Source organism: Athene noctua, chromosome 1, assembly GCF_965140245.1.
Source record: "Athene noctua chromosome 1, bAthNoc1.hap1.1, whole genome shotgun sequence".
Lineage (NCBI taxonomy): Eukaryota > Metazoa > Chordata > Aves > Strigiformes > Strigidae > Athene > Athene noctua.
In genome coordinates, this window is record NC_134037.1 from 232969760 (window position 1) to 232995608 (window position 25849).

General features: G+C 40.4%; 1 protein-coding gene across 2 annotated transcripts; it reads right to left on the reverse strand.

Annotated features, from left to right (window-relative positions):
* NUFIP1 (nuclear FMR1 interacting protein 1) lies at positions 1-25840 on the reverse strand. 2 transcript variants are annotated; one of them, XM_074931410.1, is made up of 11 exons: positions 25674-25840; positions 25279-25355; positions 24921-25009; positions 23725-23829; positions 23037-23099; positions 22660-22736; positions 15606-15698; positions 11481-11743; positions 7338-7466; positions 5333-5565; positions 1-2251 (listed from the first exon to the last, which is right to left on the reverse strand). In XM_074931410.1, exons 1-11 carry the CDS (start codon positions 25778-25780, stop codon positions 1913-1915), a joined length of 1575 nt encoding a protein of 524 aa, XP_074787511.1. In that variant the 5' UTR covers positions 25781-25840; the 3' UTR covers positions 1-1912. The 2 variants fall into 2 exon arrangements, with proteins under 2 accessions (XP_074787511.1, XP_074787501.1); XM_074931400.1 differs by having other exon boundaries at positions 25279-25840.
* Between the last annotated feature and the right edge of the window lie 9 nt (positions 25841-25849).

The window sequence follows — 25849 nt, forward strand, 5'->3', positions numbered from 1 at the left end:
GTTTAATATTCTTAAATCCATAATGACAATAGTATAAAGAATTCAGATTAAAGGCTTGTCTTCAGGTGGTTTTTTTAAACACAAGGTCAGAGTACAGTCAAAGAAAGCTCTGCCATCAACTTGACAGAAGCATGTTAAGTTTTTTAAAGTGCAATTTAGTAGCAACCCTAAGACATTTGTGTCTTTTCCTGCAGCTGTTACCCATGCTTTCAACAGCACTGGTACCACTCTACTCTGAAATCAGGTTCTGCCCGAGTGCCAGATCTCTGTGGCTTAGAGTCCTTTGCTGGTATTTTGATCGCAGTGAAACTGTAAGAGCCATAAGCAAGTCAGTGAGATTTGAGATGGCTCGTGGGATCATCATGGGAAGAATGAATCATCTGCCTTGGAAATATAAATGTTTATGATCACTGCTTCTATTCTGCACATATATTCTTGAGACATGCAACTTTTACAAGGGTGTTGATATTTATATAATTCCACAAATTTAGACAGTGCATTACAAACACAATATGCAGTCGTAGCTATAAATAGCAGAGCAGTGGGACAGAATTTTCAACTATTTCTTGTTTGCTGTGCACCACAAATGAGGTATATGGCACAAGTTAAGGGAACTAGAGAAAAAAAACAGTTATTAGGCAACAAAAAAACCCCATGTGAGTTTCCATATTTTAGATGGTGGAATGGAAGGCTACACTTCTACCAAAAAACAATAACAACAACAAAAAAATCAGTCCCTGAGATTTAACTCCAACATTTAACCATGACTAAAAGACAAAGAGCAGATTCTGAAGTGGAAGTTTTGATAGATTATTTCATGGCATGTTCTCAGTGTCAATGTGAGAAACTAACACCTGCCCTTGACAAGAAGGATTCTGACAAACAAATGTACAAAGTAATGAAAAGACTAAGCTTGTTTCTAAACCTTGGCTGATGCTTTTTTAAACCCACAAGACGATACGGATATATGCAAAAATCTATTAAAAAAAAAAAAGTAAATCACTGGATGCTGTAAGGAGCATTGTAACAACATACCAAGGAAGAAATTATTCCAGAAGGCCAACTAATAAATTCCCAATGCACATTAAAAAGGGACAAACCAATTACTCTTGGTAAGCTTTCTAAACTTTGATAATATTCTTAATACTGTTTGCTTCAATAGCTAGATTTGTCAGGCAATGACTGTTAACAGCTGTTAAGGCCTAAGGTTTAATATTTGTACCTGAGGTCAACCAGCAATGGCACTGATAAAAGCAGTTACTGTACCTTCAATTTTTTTTTTTAAAAAAGGCTTCTTGCATCAGTTTGTGCCCTCATTTCCATTTCTCTGCTTAACAAATTAGTTCCAAGAGAAAACTCCTGGTGCAAGCAGTACTTTTAGAGCCGGGTCAGTTATATCTTCCATTTCACTTCCTCATTTTATACTGGATATATTACATTTATACTGGATATCAGGAACAACTGGGGGAAAAAAAAAAAATGCACTGAATTGCCATTTCAAAAGCACACTGAAATACTTCTGGACACTCAGATACTCCCAGACACACCAGAGCAGGATTTCACATGAGGAAGATCCATCCTACCACAGCACTACATGGCTCTGGTGATCAACTGACACACACTTCATAATGTGTTAAAACATTCAGAGCTCTGAAGCTTAAAAGTGACCTGCTCTAGGGAAGGTCATACTCTGTGGCACTGCTGCCTTTTGGCCATGGGGAAATGCAATTACTCAATGTGGATACTGTTTTCACAAGGAAATGGCCACCTTGGGCAGAACAGATCACAAAAATGATTTTAACAGCTCTCAGTATGTACTTTAATGATTATTTTGCTATACTGATGTCTTTCAAAAAGCATCAGTCTGGTAGAAAATGTGAGCCTTTGCTTTATTGTCCACAACAGACATTCTCTACAGTGCTTCTTCACACTGAATTGATGGGGTTTCCCACGTGTCCTCATCTGCCAAGTGAGCCATCTGTGAAGTCTGATCCATGGGTGCTTTCTCACCCTGGGCTATTAATAATGCATCATCATCTTTTCCTCCTAACTGAAGGTCAGAGCTATAAGAACATTTAGATTCATCAAGTTTGTCCATCAAAGGCTCTGCTGTAGTTGTGGAGGACTGTTCAGTCTCTGTTTCAGCTTGTGGTTCTGTTGTAAAATGAAGTCCAAACACATTATTTCGGACGAGATATCGAACACACTGCAAAATCACATTCCTTTCGTGTCGGATGTCCTGGGCCAGTAACTGGAAGGAAAGAAAGAAGGTAAGATGATGCACATTTCCTTCTATCGCTCTGTAGCTGATACAAACCTAGCAAGATGTACAGCTCTACTCAGTAATTTTGAACATCTCTGAATTTAAATAGCTGGCTTTCTCACACAAGTCCTGGGCACACAGAGGAGGAGGCTGCCTTACTAGACACAGCAGTTACTTATTGCATCAGTTCAACTCACCAGCCAGGAGAAAATGAACCTGACAGCAGCAAGTAGTGAGGGGTGTTCTGGGATTTTTTTGTTGTTTGGAGTTGTTTTTTAGGGGCATGTGTGTCAGACTAAACAGGGTCAGCAAAAGGCCCAGCACAGCAGAGAAGAGGTGGGATCAGGCATTCGGAGAGGAGGCAGGAGGGAGGCAGCTCCCCTTCTGGGCAGCAGCAAGCTGCTAGAGTAGCATAGGTCAAACACCACTTCTAGTAGTAGAGGCTCATAACGGCCACGATTCGCTATGGTACTGGCACATGAAAAGGATGGAAAATGCGTGCTCAAAGTACACGTTTAAGCACTGCTCATTTAGCAACGTTAATGCACTAAGGCAAGTAGAACAAGGTGACAAACCCTTGAATTAAGCTGTCAGTCTCAGTTGCTCAGGTGGTAGAGAACATCACTGAATATACCTAAATACTTTTCTCCCCAGTTATCTGACTATAGACCAGGATGATGATGTTCTTGACTGTACCATGCCACACATTCCCATACATCAGGACAGAAAGTCTATTAGCATCTTTTACACTTTCCAGGTTATACTGGATCTGTAATTTAATATCTCATAACTTTTTTTATTACAGAACCCCTATGAATAGAAGATACTTATAAATACAAAGAAACTGCATGCTTCATCAGGTACCAGACTGTGGATTTAAATGTCAATAAATGATTTGGGTTATAATCCACCAACATAAGTCTAAGTAGCTTAATCAAAGTGCTAGAGTTCTCCCTCATGTCCTTGAACCTCACTTAAGTTCATTTTAGTATAAAAAAAAAAAACCAGCCAGAACGCTAAAGGACCTTTTCTCGCTGCGAGTGTCAGCAGAACTAGTACTCTGAACAAACAAATTTGAAGCAAGTGGCTAAATCTGTAACAACCTGATCATTTGCAGGGGAGCTATATTACACATTGCAGGAGATCTAGCTAAATTTGGCTTGTAATGTGGCAAAGAAGCTTTTTTGTTGTTGTTGTAAGTTTCAACAGTGGTTTAATGAGCCACTTTAAAGTGTGCCTATTTCTATTTAGACTGTTACTAAGAGGTGCTACAAGCAGCTGACACCTAAAATGGGCCTTCAGAAACCTCCCATCTGAATAGGAGAGGCACATTAGGGCGGAGAAGGACAGCACAGTGATGTTCTCTTTTTCAGACTGGGAGAAACTGCCAAAATCCCAAATGGCCAAATAAAGGCACAGATGAGATGCACCAGCACCCCACTAAAGACTGTATCTTTGTACTATATTTTTTAATGCAGGGAGTGATGCTACATTTTTTTGTCAGTGTACAGAATGGCTAACATACATTACTGTTTGCGTGGCTACAATAACCATGTTTTAGTAGTGCCCAAGCTCACTGCTGTCTGACCATCAAAAGGCATCTGTAGCTATGCTCCTACCTCCCCTTTTATTTTTTTTTGTAAAGCATCATTTCACGGATACAACATCCTTTTCTTAGCAATTCTACCTCCTCACTTTTTTAATAAATTCTCAGCTGTGGCTCACTAAAATTTCAACCTTGCGTCCTCAAGGTTTTTATACACTGACCATTTCTGACAGTGGAATCCTACCTGTGAATCTCAGGCACTCCTCTGTGATTCACAGCCATGGTACACGTCCTTTAACAACAGTTTTGAGTAACATTAAAAGGCAAAAAACCCCCAATAAAATGCAATTTTAAAAATGGACTATAATGGCAAACTACAGTTCAGGCTTCCAGTGATCTTTCCGCCAGCTTCTCTCAGCGTGTGGGACTTCATCTGACTTTTTTTTCCAGAGTCCTTACTGCTTTGATCACCGACAGCTTTGAAGAGCAAGAGATAAAGACAACTGCATGCTTAGGGAGCTACACAAAGGGCACACACTTCCTTTTCAGTCACTAGGAGCTTTAATTCTTGGCAGCAAGGGTAGTACATGCTAAAAGGACTATCAAGGGATTTCTCCCGCATCTGCAGCTTGGGATGTGCTTTATCATGTATCACTTCCCTAAACATCCTGTGCTGTTTCAGAGCCCTAATGTCAGTGGCACTCTTTCTCCTGTGTTCTGTACCACAGCAAGTCCTCCCTTGGTGGGAGAGCTTTATGCTAGCTATTTACAGAATCACAAGGGTGATCACTTACCTGACACTGCTTTTGAGTACTAAATGCATTAAAGGTTCAAAGTTTTGTTTATACTAAAAAGCCACCAAGCTTCCAAATAGGATGGCTTGCACCATTACTGAGAATGGAATCATAACACTGGGGACTCACCTCTACAAACCTCTTTTTACCCTTCTGAGACACTAACCTGCTCTTCAAGGTGCTGTCACGTCTTCAGATTGATCTAAACATGCCTACAGAGAAGACACCCATGCACATGCAGACTGCAGCTCAACACCACTCTACAATTTGTTACCAACGTGCTTATCATCAAAACCTCTTTGACTGCAGCTGAAAAAATGGTGTGCTCCTCAATCAGAGAAAGGCAGCTAAATAGCAAAGCCAGGAGCAAGGGGAAGAAAAATCAGACTAAGTGTGATGAGATCACACACAAACAAAACCTACTGGATACTACCACAGGGAGGGAAGAGTGATGAATAAAGATTTTTGTCCTTTGTGCAGCTTATTTTACGCACATGATTTAAGTTCTCATCTCTTGCTCACTAAAGTCAGTCATTACCTGAATGCACAGCAGGTTATTTCTATTTACCTATTTAAGCATCTACACACCTTCTCCGAATGAAACTCTCTGGTATTTTTAAGACAGAACCTTTGCTACAGACTGCTCTAACTTCCCACGGGGAAGAATAGAACCGCTCACAAATAGTGTTGCTCTTCTACAGAAGACGTTATTTTAGCACTAAGACTTACCATTTCCAGCAGAGTTGGACGGCGCTTTGGAAGGAGAGGTAATGTTTTCTTGCCCCAATTATCAGGCCCTCTGGGGGGACGTGCATTTGAATTCGAGCTTCTTAATGTTGTGCCTGCATATTCTGGACGCTTTTGATTGAGGTTTTGACTCCAAGAAACATAAGCAGTTTGGGGTGTATTTCCGAGCGCAGCCTGGTCTTTTTCAGCTTTTGTTGCATTCTTGACAGGGATTTCTCAAAGAAAAAGAACATACTTTCATCTCAAACTTAAAAGCCTCTTTAACATGCTTATACCCCCATGCACTGACAGTTCGTTAGTAATATTCTCGTTCACATAACCTGGCATGAAGATGTTTAAAGTTTACTTGGAGGAAGGGAAGGTTTTGTTTGGTTTGGGGTTTCTTTTAAAATACAAGAATAATCTCTAAACATTCACAGAAAGGAAAACAAGATATTTAAATTCTACAATACAAAAAAGAAAAATAGAAGGAGTAAGAGATGAATGAGATTTTCAAACCTCTGCCTTGTTATCACTTAGAAAGTACATTGTTTCTGCTTCACAATATAGCCTGTGCAAAATTGGCTACTGAGAAAGTCGTGGTACAGTTAGGGCAGAGGATGCCCAAGTTCCATTCCTTGCCTGCTAGATGCTCTCCGTAACATCGGGTAGGCTGTCTAGAGCAAGTAAGGCATAGCAACTAACTGCAGAAACAAGGAGCAGCAGCAATTCTCCGCCATACACTGATGCATACACTCGGAGAAGCACAAAATCCAAGTACTAGAGAGTTCAAGTCTTACTGCAACACTCAGCAGCCATCTGTGGAAAAAGCCCTTAAGGACATGGAAATTAGTTCACAGGGTGAGCATAACAGCTTTTTCCTGGCACTATTCAAACATGATTTGAAGCAAGACTGAAGACGGGCTGCTTTTTTTTTTTCCCTCCAACTAGGGGAAAGCAAGCTTGGGAAATGCAATGACACACATCCTAACCAAAGACATTTTACATCCCCCTCTTCAAGCCAGGTCACGCTGCTGAGAAAAAGTAAGCAAAGAGCATGGGCAGGGAGGGGGGGTAACCCACTTAGTCTTTCAGGAGACTCAGATCTAAAGTATGCTGTAGGGTTGGTGGGGGAAAGGCATTCGATACGGTACAGGCCAAGGGGACAAGGTCACCCCTGCACACCAACTGTCTGCACAAATGCTGTGTTCTGTCCAGGTGCTTCTCCAAGACCACGAGCTACCACCATACTGGGAACAAGTAACAGCTCACCCAGTAACCGCGGTTAGTGCTCAAAACTGGGAGGAGGAAGGAATAGGGAAACAAAACCAGCAGAATAATGATGTATTCTTTTACTCCTCCCAGCCTGTCTGTATGCATAGCTTACACCAGTAGTAGCGTGCGCTGTCACTGAAAGCACACTGGGAAGGATCTTTACAGAGACTGCAAAAACAGCCTTGTGCATAACCTTTAACAAGCTTCCCTCTTTACTTGTATAAGCCTAAAAATCAACAGGCACAAGACAGCTCTGAATTACGGCACTGGTAGACAGGCCAGAAATCAAAAGGCATTTCCATAGCCAAGTGCTTTGGCAACATAGCCACTGAACTGCCATTACTTTAACATCTATGCTAAACGTAAGCCACAACCTGAATGTTGTATTTTCTTCTACAACACCTTTATTTGTCTTAAAAGTTTTTTTCTCAAGAAATTGTAAGTACTATATAGGTTCTGACTGGTAACATGCAGCTTTCAGCAGCTGGGGATGCAGCTGTAAAGAGCTATCACTGGGCTACTGCACTCATAATGCTGTATTTATAAATACACAGGGACTGGACGATGGGATGGGAGATGGCAAAGGACCAAATGCAGGAGATGTGAAGCCTCCCACCCTTCCCAAAGAAGGGTAATTTTTAGTCAGGTTTTATCACTGCTGGCAGTCCACACGAGCACAGTGACGTAGGGTAGAAGGGGAGAGGAGAAGGGCAGAGGACCTGCTCCTAAGTACCTTCAGGCTCGCTGTCGGATGCGCTGCCGTAGTTGGCCAACAACGAACTCAGGGCAGAGGTGACCTGCTTGGGAACAACAGTCACTCCTATCCTCACGTCTTCAGCTGCTGCTTCGTCCTTTTCAGATTCTGCAGGGACAGAAAAGGCAAGAGGGATTTTTCCCAATAGTCCTATATGTCAACAGCCAGCCTTGCTGTTAAATCCCCATCTCACCCCTACACAAGCCCAGTATTAGGCACCATTGCTCAACACCATGGCTTGATAAAAAAACTCCACATTTGCCTACTCTCTACATTCAGTGGCAAAGTCATCTCACCACTGGTTTACAGTCCTGCCAGCAAAACTACAGAAGCAAAAAGCTTCCTGAACAAGAGCTTGGGCTTTCTGGTTCTTTCTTCACATACCAAACATAATTATAGGTTTTATTATCAAGTGTAGGTAAAGAGAGAGAGGATTTCATAATGTTTTGAAGTCCTGCTGTGTATTTTAGTCCTGCGGAGGCAGGGGGTGGGGGAGAAAGATTCAAAAGCCAGTCAGGGCAGGGGGTGGAGGGGAAGGAGAGTTCAGATCATTCAAAATGAGAATTTAAGAGCAAACAACTTTTTTGGACAGTAAAAATAGCTCCTAAGGGACAGTGAGAACCAAGGTTACAAATTAAATGATCAGTAGTACTACAGGCCATCTCATACTTAAATCCTTGCAGAGCATTACAGACATACATAAGTAAGAAAGGTATTACAGTCTCAAACTACCCCAAAAGTGAATACTGGAAAAATAGGAGGCAAGCAGAAAAATGCTGAATTGAGACTATCAGGAAAACAGAGCCTTAACAGAAAATGATTCCTAAAAACAAACATGTAAAATTGTGATGGTTTTAGTTAGGAAAAAAAGTATCTATAGGCACTAAAATCTTGCAAAGACTCTCAGTTGAACAGTGCTAGAGTTAGCAGGAAAACCAGGAAATGCTTTTCAGTAACATACTTGCATACATATTTCATATATACAAACACCCCCTACACTACTAGAAACATTTTGAGAAACTAGTCTGTTAAGACTTCTAGAAAAAAAGACTGGTTGTTTTTCAAAGCAGAAGAGTTGTGCCCTCTCCCATCCCGTCTGTCCAAGCCTGCCTCACACGTAAGCTTTTACTGAAGTAAACACTTTTGAGATCTTTATTGTGGAATCACAAATATTTCTCTGTTCTATCCTATCATTAGCAAATGGCAATTTGATTCATTAGTATCATTTTTGGTAAAACAACTTTCAGATAGACAGGTATTATCTAAAGCACTCAACTACCTCTTTTTACTTTGAGCTCTTTGAGAAAGGTTGATTCTCACTGATTTAGTCATCATGCCAATTTGCAATTACATTGGAAGCTCATATTAAACACAGTGCATTTTTCTAATAGAGAATACACAGCACCTGCATATAAGCAATTCTAAAAATAGCATTTACTTCAAGCTATTTTGATTCATTGCCGCTTTTTTCTATCTCATCCAAAATGTTGAGTACATATTGTGGCTGGGTGTCTTTTTATTTTCTTTAAATTTTAAAGAGTTACTTTGAATTTGTTTTTCAGCAAATTAGGAAAACACATTTACTGGAATACATTTTCTCTTTGAGAATAACACCTTTGGACGAAGCATTACACACTGCTGAATACAACTGATTGATTGTAGCTAGTAGATCCCTCAAAATTTTACACCTAACAGGCTCATCACCTTACTTTATTTCTGCTTATAAATCAAGAGCAAAATTGTGTTTTCTTGTCACCCATTCAATTTCTTAGCTTTGAAGGAACTAGCCACTAAACAGAACTTAAGTGAATTCATTATACAAAAAAATACATTCCCTCTGGAGAAAGAGCTGCTGCTGTTAGAAAGGTCTGAATACTCCAACAAAATGTACCTATACAGCAAAATCATGGACTTCACTTTTACAATTCTTTTTTAAAAATTCTACTTAGTTACATTGTGCTTGTAATTATTTGTTATGACTGTATTTCTCAATAGTATAAAAAACTGCAACTGGCATTAATAATGTGTAATAAGCAAGTACCACATTCCTTTCTACCTATTATAACAAAAGTTACTAGCTGTACTTTGGTATAATTAAGACTTTTTATCATTAAGTAAAACATAGATGCTGCAGGGAAATACAGTTCTATTTAAGCATACTTAAGTTTCCCAACACGCACAGATTAGTGGAATAAACAAATTGCATAGGGATGCTGAATTCTTGTTCCCACTAATTGAAGATCATGTTTTCAAGAGGAAAAACTCAGCATCAGACGTCTTTCCAGGGAATGCATTCTAGCCTCCTTGCTAAAAATAGCTAGAGTGTACGTCAGCTTACATGCCGTATTCTAATAGTACTGCATCACTGCTGACTATATTATAAATAGTTATAGCTGGAGAGTTTATACTGCTGCCAGCATGTGGAAACAAGACATGCTCATCAAAAAAAACCTAAGCAGCAATACTTCAGAGAACATACACATATGGAGAATATAAAGAGTAAATTAGATAATACAGCAAAAAACAGAAGAGAAAAACACTGATATTTTAAAGTAATTCACTTAACTTATACAAGGAAATCTATTTGTTTTCACATTCTAAATACCGTTATTTTCAAAACCACAAAGAGATATTTAATAGTCTTTAAAAAATAAACTTGATTGTTGAAATATTTTATTCTCCTTCTGGCTTTATAAAGGTTTTCTTACTTTACACATTAGTTTAGAAACCTAAATTGATGCACGTCCTTTAGACTGTTGTACAGTATTTAAGACAGAACACGTAATACCGCACACAAACTTTATGGCAGCACTTCCAAAATCTTAACTAGCAAGCAAAAGTTTCAGCATCTAAACTTAGAACAACTCAGATGCTATTTCTTTTCCTCTCCTTCCTAAAGTTACTACAGCATCACTTCTCTGTGGCCTGAGCCACTTTCCCTTTGCTGCCTCTCCCAGCTAAGTGTTCTGGGCAAAAAACTATTCCTAATCAAGAGATTACAGGTAAACTAACATTATTATGGTGAAATAGTTGTTAAAATGAAGATAGAATTGAGGTGCTCCACTAAGAGTCCAGAAACCCTCTTCAGTTTGTTAGCTAAATACTGATTTAAAGCTAGTAAAGTATTTTAAAACATACAAAGCTAAGTAAGTATCCAGTGTGGTTATTTTTCAAATCCAAGACACATCTACATCATGTCTCCCAACATCATCTTCCTCCTCAGATTAAGCATTATTGGATGATACAGAATAAAATTCAATGCTTCCTAATTCTCACCAAAAAAAAAAAATCCATAAGTAGTCTGGCTAGATTTTCCCTGTATGTTTATAATATGATCAACTTGGCTTGCAAGCAAACTTAGGTAGAAGCTCTTAATTATGATAGTATCTTAAACATTCTTGTGTCAGCCTTTCCAAATCATAATTTTTCTTCCTCTTCATTGACTTTGTATTTCAGCTTCTTAGCAAACCAAAGCTCAGCCAAGCCTACTACTTTTAGCTACTCCTACCAGCATGTGGACATGAAATCAGTCAGACACACACCTGTATCTCAAAGACCCCTAGTCTACTGAGATATTTTCCTCTCTAACAGGCCAAGCCCACCGGGGAAAAAGCTCCCCAAACAGCAAGATTTAAACCATTTCCTTTAGATAAAGCACTGACCCACTCTTTCACAATAATCACACCGGGAAGTTTCTTAGCTGACCGTGTGCTGATTCAGGATATCTCTCTGCAGAAATTTTCATTTAAAAAGAAGTTCCAACTGCAAATTTTAGGCACCAGGATGTTGGACTACCTTCAGACTTATGACCCTGGCACTATTCTAGCCACAAGACAGAAATCCTGGGCTTTTTTGTTAGTAACAATGAGAAGGTAAGTATCACAACAGGCTCCCCAGTATTCTTCTCCAAAAATAATGTAAAGCCTTGAATCAATGCACGAATCTTCTACTAAAAGAGTTTTCCCATTTTATACTTGCACCGTTAGCCCTCTTTCAGTCAAAAGACAGAATTTACATGGTTTTGGAAATCCCCAGCTCTCCCCAGAAGTTGCTAGTTACACAAAAGGTCAGTAATTGTTTCAGCAGCACTACTTAAAAGTTCTCCAAGTTCCTTCATCTTACCAACATCACTGTTTGCCAGAAGGCCAAGAGGGTCCACGTCCTTCAAGTATGGCTGAGCTGCCAAAACACGCTGGTTTTCATGTTCCTTTTCACACATGCTGTTTTCTAGTCCATTGGCTTCGTTTTGAGTTCCATGTACATTATAATCATCACCATTTTTCCTAAATTTCTTCCAGAATGGGCGTCTTTGTCTTCTCCTCTGTCTTCCTTGCTGCCCAAGCCTCTCTCCATTTTCTGGAGGTTTCCACATCCCCTTCATTTTGCTGGAGAATACAGAAGACAAAGCTCATACAACTGACATGCTATGAGAATAAAATCAATTGACATAACCAAACGGCTCAGGCCCACATTTAAGGTTCAGCAACACAGCGTGATGCCAGGACTTACTCCAGCTCAGCTAACATGTAGTGACAGACCAGACAGGCAGTCACAGCTCATCTCACTGGCAGGGCAATGTGACAAAGCTGGAACCTAAGTGAAGTTTGAAGTTCAGGGCTTTTATCTTTTAAAAAGGTAAAGGGTACATGGGCTAAGCAAGTTCCTTGATTATCTAGTGTGAAGACACAGAGTTTTCATTTCACATTACAAAGTCAACAAATATTCCCTTCACTTAAGCAATTATGTCATTCAAAACAGGGAGAACGTAGAATTAAAAGGGAAGCATCTACTATAAGCATATTTCTACTGCTGAAGTCTTGTTCTTCCAGTTACAGCTCAGACAAAAATCTTGCTGCAAACTCATTTAGCCACCTGACACCATCAGTTGCAATGACTGCCTACCCCTGCCATCCAAAAGATGCCATTCACCTTTTTCACTCTGATGGAAAAGGAGTAAAAAAAGCTTCTATCAGGACAATGGCTTTTTAAAAACCTGAAACAATATAACAAGTCCTAAAATACGTGAAGAGCACAGCATGCCGGTTCTGCTTATCTTTCGCAGTTCCATAATCATCCAGGTTATCCTATGAACACAAAACATGTTTATAGGAAGGTACCTGGAGTGCTTAAAAAACTCACAAAGTCTATAGATACAAGGATAGGTTGTCCTAGATAGAAAAGCAATTACAGAAGGGACAACCTAAGCTTCCTGAAAATACTTGATTTCAAGCAATAAAAATTTAATTCAGCAAAACAAGACTGCAACTAATCATCAGCACATTATAACCACAAAAGACATACAAGTGCTACCATCCTGAATGAGCCCCATCGTTCATTCTTGGTACTCTCTCCCTCAGGCTCACCTACAGCATGGCAGAGGTTCTGTTATCCCTAGTCAACTGTACAATACCATACTTGGGCAAGAGTTTCTCCCCAGGTCTAGAGTCATGCATCTGCAAGCAGAGTCTCCTAAGTGTATTTCTAACCTGGTAGCTTGTCAATGATAAACAGCCAGTGGAACATGCGAGGAAAGAAAAAAGAGGATAAGAGAAGGGCAAATGGTCACCTTTCCCTCGCCTACTTTTCCATGACGTACCATTTAGAGACCCTCTCTGACTAGAGGTGCTCCCAAGACAATGATGGTTTTGTGTCTCATGCTGTGAGATGCTGTGTGAATGTCCATCATTCCTGAAATCTTGCAGCAAGGTGTTAATAATTTGAAAACAAGGATTTCTTTTGGCTTGTCTTCATTCTGATGTCTAAAATGGTAATTTGGTATCCCCATCCTTCTCAAGTTACAAGAAACAGTGTATAACTGCATTCTAGTCACCTCTTCCCACGTATGCAATTTTTCTAGACCTTCATCACAGAGGAGCCACCCACTTCTTTGTACAGAAACATTCCCATTACCAACATTCCTCTCTTCCATACCTTTCCAGCTGAATTAAGTACTTCTTGAGGTGAGAACAGGGCCTGCCACAGCATTCTCAAAATGGCTTTATATCACAAGAAAACTTACTTCCTTTCATTCTCCAGTCATTTCATGACAGTGCCTAACACTGATTGCTCAATCCTGATAGCATCATCCATCATAATGCTCCTGTGGTACAAGTTGTAAGCCACCACCTGCCTGTGCATCGTCTCTCATCCACAAAAGGAGGCTAATATTAGCTCCCATAATTCAACTCCAACTAGACAGAGAACTGCGTTTCTGAATTTGTACAACCAGGCTCTAAATTCAGGATGTTGTTGTATAACCCAGAAGATACTGAGCAAATATAGGCTCAATTAGAAGTGTTATCCCTGGCCATGGGTTAAAAACAACTTTCTGATTTCTCTTGGGCCTCAAACATTCAGAAAGAAACCCCAAGGTCACAAACACACCCTAACAAACATCAGATTGACATCTCCCTCCTGCCTTTACCTCGTGAAAGATATACTACTCTTCACTTCCCATTCAGAGGGGATGAAGAGCCATGTGATATTAATCACCTGTTGCAAGACACCAGACAGGCTACCAAAGTGGTCCTTCTGCATCCCTAATCTCATACATGGGGATGTTGAGAATTAGCAGTTGTAAAGCACTTGAAGAGAACCACAAATGGGAAATGCTATAGAAGTGTTAACTATCTAATCCTTTCTAAATCTTATTTGGCTGTTTGCTTTAATAGTACAGCTTGCAGAAAACAAGCTGTATTCTATTTTTGTCTCATGCATCAGTAATTTGCCAGATAAGCACCAATTCCAGAATCTTTACTGTTGATATACAAAGAAACAACAGCTTTTTGGAGAGTTCATCAAGTGTATAGTGCCAGCAGGTCAGGGAAGGGAGAGGAAAAAAGAAGAGAGACTTCTAAAATCAACCAGAGTTAAAGGTCACTAAGCAAAAGCAAACAACCTATAATTTTAAGGGCTTTTTTCCCAAACAATTTTCCAGATATAAAGTTATTAACAAATATAATAGTATGGAATTGCTGATTGACATTTAAGACTACATAATGCATCTGACTCACAGCCACAAGAGTTATCAAATAAACCTGTAGACACCAAACAGTTTATTACTGCAACAAGCAAAACTCATCTTTGCTCATAAGAATCTCCAAACAGTATTACATGTCTCAATGCTTAGGTTTGGTTCCTTGGGTCCAAAGCACTTCTGCAACTTTATATCCTTTGAAGGAAGTTGTATTTTAGCCTTTTATAAACCTTACTATCCAAAGTCATGAAAGGCAACTGGTTGGAGGGGGTGTATAAGTGTTGGGTCTTCTGAAGCACATGCTGCACCAAGGTAATTTGCACCGCAACCATTTAACAAATTATACTAGCCTGACATGAACCCTATTCCACACTAGTTCAACCGCTTTACCATAGTGCAAGCTTTAAAAAAAGGCAAACTCCAGTTTCACTTCCATGCAGTGGCAAATGGTATCTAGCAAGGGCCCCTTAGAACTGAGTCTGCTCCTGCCTTCAACTTCAGTTGTTCTAGTTTATACAAGTGATATTCTAGGAGAGTGGATCATTATTAAATTTTTTTTAAAAGTCTTCACACAGGCCCTAAAGTAGAGCTAATGAAGTTATCTGGTTCCACACAACACTGACACTAAAGTGAAAAGAACGAAGGCCATACTGGAACATAATTCACAATGTAAGGGAGAGAACAGATAAAAATCCAGGAGAAGTTATTAGGCTCAGAACAAAGGTAGCAGATAGATAAAGATGATGGAGGGTAGAAGAAAAAAGTAGCACTGCTTAAGCTATGAAAATAAAGTTAAACCCTTCCTCCCCTTTACATTTGATTATTGATTTATCATCTGAAAAGAGAAAGTAAGAAGCCACATTCACTCAAAATCTCTCTTGGCCATTTTCAGGCGTTAAAGGGTTAGACCATGTGGATTCACTATGTTGTACGACTTCTGTCCCCATTATTTCTTTTTCAGAGACCAAGGTTACACTGATCTAATGAATGGCCACTAGAGTGTGGTTTTCTCAAACAAGCCAGAGCGCAGAATTCAGCATGAGCATCAGATTTCTAATACAATTATTGTTTAACTTAACTGAAGTGGACTATGAAGCACTGTAAACAAAAGACCATTACATCTGCACTTTGTCAAATGACCTGTCCTCTGTCAAAGGGCAGCTAGATCGTGTGCACAGTGGAAGCAGTAAGTGCCGGGAGACCGCAGTAAGAGAGCGTACTTCTGAAGTCCTCTTCAGAGGAAAGTAACAAGCTTGTTTCAAAACACTTACCCAAACTGTTGGGTAGTCAGCACTTCTCCCCTTTCTTCCTTCTGCATCTGCATTGCCTTCTTCCTCTCAATATTTGCCAACGTAGGGAAATTTCTAGAAGAAAAAAAATTCCCTGGCTCTTAAATGATTCACTGTACTTTGTCAATTCCCCCTTTACAAAACTAGCATCCTCTATAGATGTAATAGATTCTTAAAACATTTCATGAAATTTTAACAGACTCTTTCCTTCTTAAAAAGGCATTGGTGAGGAAAAGTGCATTTATGTTTACATACTCACATGCAACAACCAAATTGGCATGATTACCTTTCCCATACCATCAAACAAACCAGACAAACAGCTCAGATACACTTAGGGACCTTCTGCCTGCCCCTGCACATTACAGCACAATTCATTTCAGCAATTTTATTTTTTACAGTGCTTCAACTGGAGGAGCATTTGAATCATCTTAAAAGGTACAACATGCCTTTAGCAAACCAACTGCTGAGTTTTTGTAATATCAAAAAAAGGTTGTAAGAACAGCTTCTGGGTGCACAAGATTAATGTGATAGTTGAGGAAAAGTACAGAAGTTTTCTCTCGAGCAATATTCAGTATTGTGCTTGCACAGTGACCTCTAGTTCACCAAAATTACTGTCTCTTTTTAATTCCAGTGTCAAGAAAAATTGCTAACTCATGCAGATCAAAAAAACCCTACTGTTATAACCATCTCCCAAACCATCCCTCTGTTTCATTCCCCACCTCCCTCCCCATGGATGAACACCACACTGGTTCTAACATGCAAAGCCTGCAGCAAATTACTGTCAAAACCCAAAAATGGCTACACCAGTTGCCCTGTGAACATTAGTTAACTAAATCCCCAATGTTTTGAGATAAAGGTCATAAATGAGAAACACACACACATCCCCTCACCAGCTTCTGGATAGAAATGCAAAGTATAAATATTTGATAAGTCTATTAAAATGGAGTAACAAGAAACTTAGAACAGCTACTCACTATATATAGCTATCAAAAAGGACACGTATCTTTCTTTAAATATTTAATCTTATCACATGCATCTTCCTCGTTTTACGACATGAATGTTAAGTGTTGCACTGATGCAAGACAGCTTCAACGACATACCAAGGGAAAAAGATGAGAAGCATTTCCTATGACACACACCTAAACACGCCACAGAACTTGTCTCCTTTAAGAAGATTTGAATATGAGCTGTTGACATCTATTTTCATTGGATTTCTCCCAGAAATGCGCCATAGAGCTCAAGTGAGCACAGGGATGTGATCTTTTATCTCTGCTCTTCTGTTAGTTACATTTGTTCAACCATGTTATAACACTCACAGCACAGAGCAAGCATGCAATGAATTATTTAATCTCAAGAGCTTTGCATTGACAAAGACCCCTGTGCTTGGCACCTCTCCACAGTTTTAGGATAAAGTGCTTTCTTTCACATGAGTAAGGCTCACAGAAGGAGAGCATGCTGTAAAATAAGCAGTTATGGTCAAAAGAGCCCCTAATTTGTCTTAGAATTTCTTTTTTTTTTTTTTTGGACATAAGGGAAGACACCATCCTGGAGCAAAGGACTCTTCAAAGTGCTCCTGTAGTTATGCTGCTTAAGGACATATTCAGACATGCTCTCACAACAGGATTTGAGACATGACTGCCTCCCACTTTCATTTCTATGAATTACCACTCCCTCCACTGAGCCACCATAATGGACTTCACGAATGCTTTCAGTTCAATTCATTGCCAAGACACCTTTCTTCTAAACCACCCTTTCAGTTGACACTGGCAGTGACTAACAGCTAAATAGAGCTCAAGTCCTAAGTCTGTCTGCAAAAGCACATCTGAAGGCACCTGTAGTGGCTGTGTTTATTTTCTCCAGCTCTTCTCATATATTAAATAGCATTTTACATACCACTTTTACCTTGTGTAGAAAATATACCTATTTTGACAGCACATGTGCAGTGTTTCATTTCATTCACAATGAGCAAATGAGCATCTGCTAGTTTATTCTTCCTCCTGAGAACTTGGTGGGCATTAAGCTTTAGACATTCAAGTCACAGGTCACCAGCCTCGGTACAAGGCAGACTGGGTTTGCTCCTCCCCAGGTGCTCTGCTGGGCAATGACGAGGCTGGGCTAAGCCCACCAGTGGGTCCTGGTGGGAGCTGGCCAAGTCAACACCAGCTGTGCCTTCAAGGAACAAGACCACCAAAGAAGCATGGACCAAAGTCACCCACCCACCCCAATGTACCACCTCCAGTGCAACTCCACAACTCGTAAGTACCACAGCCTTCGCACAAAGAGGTCTGTGCACCTCCAAGCACTAGCTCGATCTACCCATGGAGGCAGGAAAATTCAACTGGACCCTAAGTGGAGGCAGATGCCTACAAGGGGAACGTTACGGTCTTGGAGTACAAATTTATGGCAGATTTTACAAACTTCACTAAGGACAGTCACAAAATACTCAAGAGCTCAAAAATCGAAAAGAGAGGAATATTTTTTTTTCCGATACAGAGAATTCTTACTCAGGAAAGCTAAGTTTAGGAAGACTGCTCCTGAACAGAGAAAGGTGTGACAATGCATAAGGAAGAGCCTATATTGAATCTCTCCACATTAACAGTCCATGTGTTAAAATCCAGTGAGCTGACTTGGGTTTTAATCCTTCTCAGAAGGCATGCCCTCCTCTTCCCCTAAGAAAATGAGGTTCTTAAAATGTTACCTACAAACGCCAGTAAGTAGAAGTAGCCCAGCACTTAGGTTTTGCAAACAACTTGTTAAAGCTTGAATACAGACAGCTTCATCAGTCACCACAAAGGCTTTATGAACCTAAGCAAATTACTATAAAAGAGGGAATTAAATCAGGATGTGACAGTCTGACACAGTGCATTTCATGAAGGAGATGGTACTGTCCAAAAAGGCAGCCCCATTTCATAGCAGCTGCAGTTTCCAGTGAGACACTTCTATAACCCAAACTGGTTTTCAGACTAAGATGAGTATATTATATATACACCAAAGTCTAGAGACAGGGAATGGTGATGCTGAGCAAAATCGCCAACATGTGTGCCTTAGTGAAGAGATTTTTTTTTTTTTTTCCACTAGCGCATTAGCTGGAGTCATACATGTTTTATATGGCAGTGTACTCCATCTTGCTCACATAAACATCAGAGCAAACTAGCTCTTAGCAAGCAGTGGAAAAAGAGAGCTTTGCCAATGTCTAACATAAGAGACCTGTTTCTATAGCAGTTTACACGACTTTCTGAGTCGAGAGCTATACAAGTTTATCATCTTTACAGGAACAGCACTTTAATCAAATTGCCTCAATTTCTTGAGCTAGTCTTGATTGCAAAAGGAACATGGATAGCCCAAAGGGAACAATGATGGCCCAACAGAGAGCAGATATATCTTGGTTTAAGACTCACAGGCATTTCATTCAAGCACTGCATCTCTAGTGTGATTTTACTATACATGTTAGCTGAAGCAGTTTCATTGCTAATCCATCCCTGCAGTTCAGAATAAACTTTATTCCTACTTTGCTTTCTCGACTTTTACCAGATGCTACGAAATTATTTTCCTTGTTACATATTTAACTACTATGAATGCAACACTAGGGAAGATTCCAAGCTACTCTAGGATCATCATTATTCAACTAGAGAACCACAAATTAATTAAAAGTAATGTGGTTAACAGTACTGGCCTTCATTCATTAAACACATGCTCAGCCTATGAACTGTACTGGCAAGGAAACACAGCAGTCAATCCCCAGCTGAACAAAAAAAAAATCCTAACAGATTAAAGAAAGAGGAGGAGAGTGAGAATTTACAAGCCATGCACAAGATCAAGAAAATCTTCCAATGTTATATTAGGACCCAAGCAAAAGTAAGTTTAACAATTCACTTTAACACCAGAGCAGCCTTGTCACATTCTCTCTAACAATCTTTGCTCAAAAAGAGTTGGTTAGAAACAGATGGGCTAGCAGGACCCAGATCTCACTTGGGAAGAAGGGAAGACAGCAGTAACTCATTCTGACCCATTAAGGAAATGCACTGTAGATGACTCCCTTCAAGCTTGTGTTTTAAGAAAAAAATCTGCTGAAAACAGCACATTTCTCAACACTTACAAGGGCCAGGACAAACCAAAACAAGAAAAGTAATTGTAGTCACCAAAGTTGATGCCAGACTTCACAACCATCTGTCTGCAAAACACAGGGAAACCCTGAGATCCCATGGAACTTCATCTCTATTGCTGTTTGCTTAATTAGATTGCCCAGCTCAGCAGGTTCAACAGGCCACAAATAATTAAAGAATCTTTTAGGTAAGCAGAGACATGAAGGCTACAGCAATGAACAGGTCATTGTACAGAATCAGACAGGAAAACAGCATTCGGACCCAACATACCTCATTCAGAGGTACCTGTTCCTTAGCAGCTCTCCCCCTTCTCTCTACATAAGGTTGCACTTTAAACACAGGCTCTTTTTAAAAAATGTTAAGCAGGATACACAACTGAGCAACACAGCAGCTAATAAAAATCTCTGCTCTGTAAGCAATTATTTAAAATGGCTGAAAGAACAAGCAAGACAGAAATGTTACAGATGCAGCATGGAAATACACATGTTACATCACTGCAACCTAATTAGAAACAAACTAATAATGACTTTAAAAGATTCATTTTTAGCTCTGACTGGAACTCCAGAAACAAAAAGGCTTTTTCCTGTCACTATAAATCAAAACTGTCTAATAACTCAGACTCCCTCTGGTGTCCTTTTCTTCTGTACAATGCAATGTTTACTGCAAGTCAAAAACAGACCTTCAGTACTAAACTGACACTTTACTGGCAACCCAAATAATGCTTCACAAAAGTTTCAGCTGGGTTTCTCTTTCTCCCTTTTTTAATTAAAAAAAAAAAAAAAAAAGGATGTTAGTACAGCTTTCTTGCTGGACAAAGAGTAACAAAAGCCACCCAGGTAGTCGTTCTACACTCATCCATTATAGCTAAACAAGATACCCACAGGACTGAAGTACCAAAACAAAACACAGCACTACTCCATCTAGTGGCGTTGGCTTAGAGGGTCCTAATCCCATATTGTCTGTTTTGGTTGGTGGTTGTGACTGCAAGAGTCCCCAAGTAAACAGTATCTAAACCATGGTTACACATTCAATTCCTGCTTGTATACAGTATAGCATGTATAGTGTTATAGTATAGTATACAGTATAGTATACAGTAGAGCACGTACTGACAAACGCACCTTAAACATTATTTCAACACTTCAGCATCAGCTGCTAGACAGGATCTCTCCCAAACACCTCCCAAAAGAAGTGTATGAAAACTTGAAAATGAATAGCAAAGACTCTGCACACTAAATATTGATTTTTTTCACTTAGAGCTACTGTTAGTGTAGGCAACCAGACATACAAATCTAAGGACATTTTGAGTTCTGCTAACTCTGTTAACACTTCATATTGTAAGTAATAAAGACATGGTAAGTATCACTGTTGGGGAAAAAAAAAAAAAAGAAAGGACAGCAACACATAGACTGAAAGAAAAAAAAAACAACCAAGCTCTCAAGTATCTTTTGATTAAAAGGAAACCTTGGAACCAACTAATCTAACACCAAACTTGTACTTGCACAGATCACAAGCAATTTTTGTCTGGTTAACTATGGCATTTTAAATACAAAAGAACAGAAATTTTTCTTTCCAGATCAACATGAGCTGTTTGGTTTGGTTTTTCTTAAAAAAAAAGAGGAAACTACAGATTATCTTCATTTGTAAAAAATGAACAGTAGGTACAATAGTTGACTGCTGTGATGTGCTGATGTAGTGATAAGACTTCCCCTTTGCCTTTATGAAATTTGCAGAAAAAGATAAAACCATGTCCAAAAGAAAGTTAAAACTTGCAGAGATGAATTTACATGGGGGGCAATTTTGCTTTTTAATACAGCAAAAAGTGATGGTAGACAAAAAAAAAAAATCTTCTACCATACATTACACTCATTTTTCTTTTTTTCACAAAGATACTGTGTAAAGTCTTATTAAGGGAAGACAGGTTCAAAACAAGAATGCATTAACATTGCTTTCTGACATAAATGCAAGCTGGATTCATCAGTAAGACTGCAACAGACAACTGGGTTTATTTTAATTTTAAAAAAGCAGGTAACTAGTACACTGCCCTAGCTCATCACCAGTGATCTAGCAAGTAAATTTGTATCGCTTCCCACTCTGCATATAAGACTCTTGGTCACAGAAATAAAACCCATGTACTAATCACTCACAAGACTATATTCTAAGGCAGGAATAGAAGTGAGGAAAGCCTACAGTATCTTTCACCTGCTGGAAAAGGGTAGATCTTAATCTGTTCAACTCTGAGGAAATAAAAGTAAGTAGGATAAGGTCTATGGAAGTACAGTGTGAATTTTTAAACACTTCAGTGCTGATCAATGGAAAAAAGTTATACCACCTCACACCACAGAATGAGAACTAATGAGAAATACTGCTTACATGCAAACTTTACCTTGCACCCTAGGTACAATGTGAGTCAGACTACCCAAGACAGCATCATTCATGGATTCTCTTCTCTTTCAGTAGAGAAGCATCAACCAATGCAGAAAGTTCTTAAAAATTAGGAAAATTCCCCATTGGGGTCTACTGGGACAAACTGTAGAAATTTGCACACAACAGCATGTATAACAATTATAATCAGTACAATAAATCCAGATTTCTTAGCTATTAAAAAAACCACCAAGCAATCACACACACATTTCAGTCCTGAAGTATCTCAGTGATTGGGCTAAAAAGACCTAACATGCCACACCAAATGTCAGGGAAAGCAACCTCCTCCTCAGCTGATATCTTGCCTTCTATAATATCCAAATGACTACAGTCTCTGCAGCTCACACCCTCCTGGCTCAGGCATTCTGATACAGACCACTACCACAGAAGTTTTGTAGAGCCAAAGGAACAGCAGCAGCAAGCACATGCGGCCACTGCCTTTCAGTTGTCATCTAATGTTCACACAGGAAAAATACAGCAAAACAAATTAATAGATCACAATTCTTACTCACTTTTTTCTTTCTTCTCTCCATCTAGCAATCTCTTCTGGACTATCTAATTTTATTCTTTTAGCACCAGGTGCATGTGCCTAAGAAAAAAGTATTCCATAGTTGTTTAAAGGGGAAGAAAAAACCCATAAGGAAAAAAAAAAAGCATCATTCCGTCAACTATAGTATCACAGTTTTCATCTCCAAAAGTGGTGAGACTGCACATGGTGATTACAAAGTGAATCCATTAAGAAAACCCCATAGTATTCAATGTATTTTCATTTGCAATATTGCCTTACAACAGATTCTACTCAGAGGTGATACATCTTCCCTCCAGAAGAATGAAAGCAAGCCTCTAAAGATTACATAAACTCCTATTTTGGGCCCAGGGGGATACCTACGTTCTTCCAGTGTATCTGAACTATCTTCTCGTGTGCGCTGAAATTGCAGCCTTCTTCTGTGCACTGCAAGATAAGGGGGTGAACTTAAGACACCAAGTTACACAAACGAATTACAGACAAGCATTCAAGCACACTTCAAACTTAGGGTCAGATGCCCATACAGAACTTTTAAAGTTTAACCAATTTAACCCAGTTTCAAAACGTGATTGTAAATACAGTACGAAGGTAAGATGTACTTTTCAATTTCATCTGATTTTAGAATAACCAGTGAAGCCAATGTATCTGATAATTGGAGAAAACATGAAGTTAACTGAAGAGACTGATTTGCAAGGCTCTGCAGTTTCAAATTTTGATACTTCTTTGCAATAAAGGAGTGGATTTTTAAAATGTTTTCCACAAAGTCTTTTCACACAAAAATTTTACATGCTATATGGATGTCAATGAATTAATTCCTACCACTTCACAATACTTCACAAGACAGACATTAAAGTGACTGCAGCTATAAAACCAAAAATACAAGTGAGACCTCTCTTACACACAGCATTCAGAAAAAATCCCCTGATAACACTTTTTGTAGCTCTGGAATCTCTTTGCCAAGTCTTCCATTCAGAGAGTGACTACAGCTAATTACTTATCAGACACAAACTTAAAAATCAAAGTGTAAATAAAACAAGCTAAACTCATCAACCTGTTTATGCTGTGAAATATGTTCATCATACTTCTCCTGGTTTTTATAGCCACGGTCACAGGTATCACAATAATGAGAGAAAACTGGCTCTTTTTTCTTTTTGGTCTGAAAAATAAAAAAGAAGTCACCTCAAGATTACAGTTACAAGATTACAAGGAATTCCTATTTTAAATTAGGGGTGAAATACTTTTTGTTAATAAAGCCACCACTTAAAATATCTCGAAAGTTTCAAAAATAAATTAACATAACATGAAAGTGAAGTTCAAATCACTCATCTTTCAAACAAAGTGCCCTGCACTCAGCTTTTTCCACTACCACCTTCCCATTATCACTTCTGCAAACATACCAGGCTGGCACAGATTTATCAAGGGCTGAGATACAGCTCTGAATCTCTTCCCCATCAAGTCAGACCACACCTGTTCTCACATGGCATGTAAGAGCCTGGAGGGCAGCAGAGGTCCTTCCTTCTCTCCCACTGCACCCATCAGGGTGTTCTGGCCGTCTGGCCCTCCTAATATAACACAGCACTAATATGATTTAGACACTTGGGCATCACCATGGTAAGGGCTCTTCTAAAGTAAACTTGTGTCAGAATTTGGTTGAAACATATCTTTCTCACAACAGCCTCAAGATTTGCAGTCTGATTGTCATAAATTTCCTCTTGTAAGGGCAGGCACGTTAGAGAAGAGTATGGGGTCTCTGTAGTACCACGGGGCAAGTCCCACATAACTGCCACCATCACAGAATGGTCTGGGACCTTCCAAGACCATCCAGTTCAAACATTTTGCCATGGGCAGGGACACCTTCCACTAGACCAGGTTGCTCAAAGCCCCGTCCAACCTGGCCTTGAACACTGCCAGGGAGGGGGCAGCCACAGATTCTCTGGGCAACCTGTGCCAGTGTCTCACCATCTTCACTGCAAATCCTTATGTCCAATCTACATCTATCCTCCCTGTCCTATCGCTACAGGTCCTACTAAAAAGACTGTCCCCATCTTTCCTATCACCCCCCTTTAAGTATTGAAAAGGCTGCTATAAGGTCTCCCTGGAGCCTTCTCTTCTCCAGGCTGCACAACTCCAACTCTCTCAGTCTGTCTTCACAGAAGTGCTCCAGCTCCCTGTACCCCTTCACGGCCCTCCTCTGGACCTGTTCCAACAGGTCTATGTCTTTCCTGTGCTAGGGACCCCAGTCCATACCTTTGGCTTGTTATTTTCTTCTGGAAAGCGTTTATTAAATGCAGGTGCTTGTTCGGCTCGCCATTTCTGGGAGAAACTGCCATTTCCACCTTCCAAAAAAAACCCCAAACCCCAAAGAGCCAGTTATACATACTGCTGTTAAAATAGACACCCTGCTACCTCGGTGGGCCTGTTGTGGCAGGGAAGGGCCTGGGGGAGAGATAAGCTGGGGGTGCACAACCAGCACGGACAGGGAAGCCTTGGGAGGGAGGGGGAGTCTCCCACCCCCCAAGGATTAAGGACAGCCCTAGGGTCCCCGCTAGTGAAAGATGGGAAGGAGTCCATGGGCCTGAGTAACGACTCCTCCCACGTCCCTCACCACCATGCGCGTCCTTTAGTCGCTCTCTGTAGGCTGGCGGGTACCAGGCGGCGGGTGGCACGTAGCTGTCAGGAGGCAGGTAGTTCTCGGCAGGCGAGTAGTTCTCAGCCTGTGGGTAGTTTTCGGCAGGCGGGTAATTCTCGGCGGGCTGAGAGTAGCTGTCGGTGGGCGGGTAGCTGTCGGCGGGCTGAGAGTAGCTGTCGGCGGGCGGGTAGCTGTCGGCGGGCTGAGAGTAGCTGTCGGCGGGCGGATAGCTTTTGGGCTGCGAGTAGGTGTCGGCGGGTTGGGAATAGCCCTTGGGCTGCGAGTAGTTCTCGGCGGGCGGGTAGCTGTTGGGCGGCGGGTAGCTATCAGGAGGAGGGTAGCTGTTGGGTGGCGGATAGGGCCCGGTGGGAGCCCAGAAGCCAGGCTCCCAATGGGGCGGAGGGCAGAAAAGGGGTGGGGGGAGCCCGGGCGGGGGGAGCCCCGGCGGGGGCGGCGGGTACCAGGCGAAGGGGTTCATGTCCGGCCCGAAGCGGCTGCCCGGGCGCAACCCTCGCTCCGCGATGCGCTTCTACCACCACGTGGGACC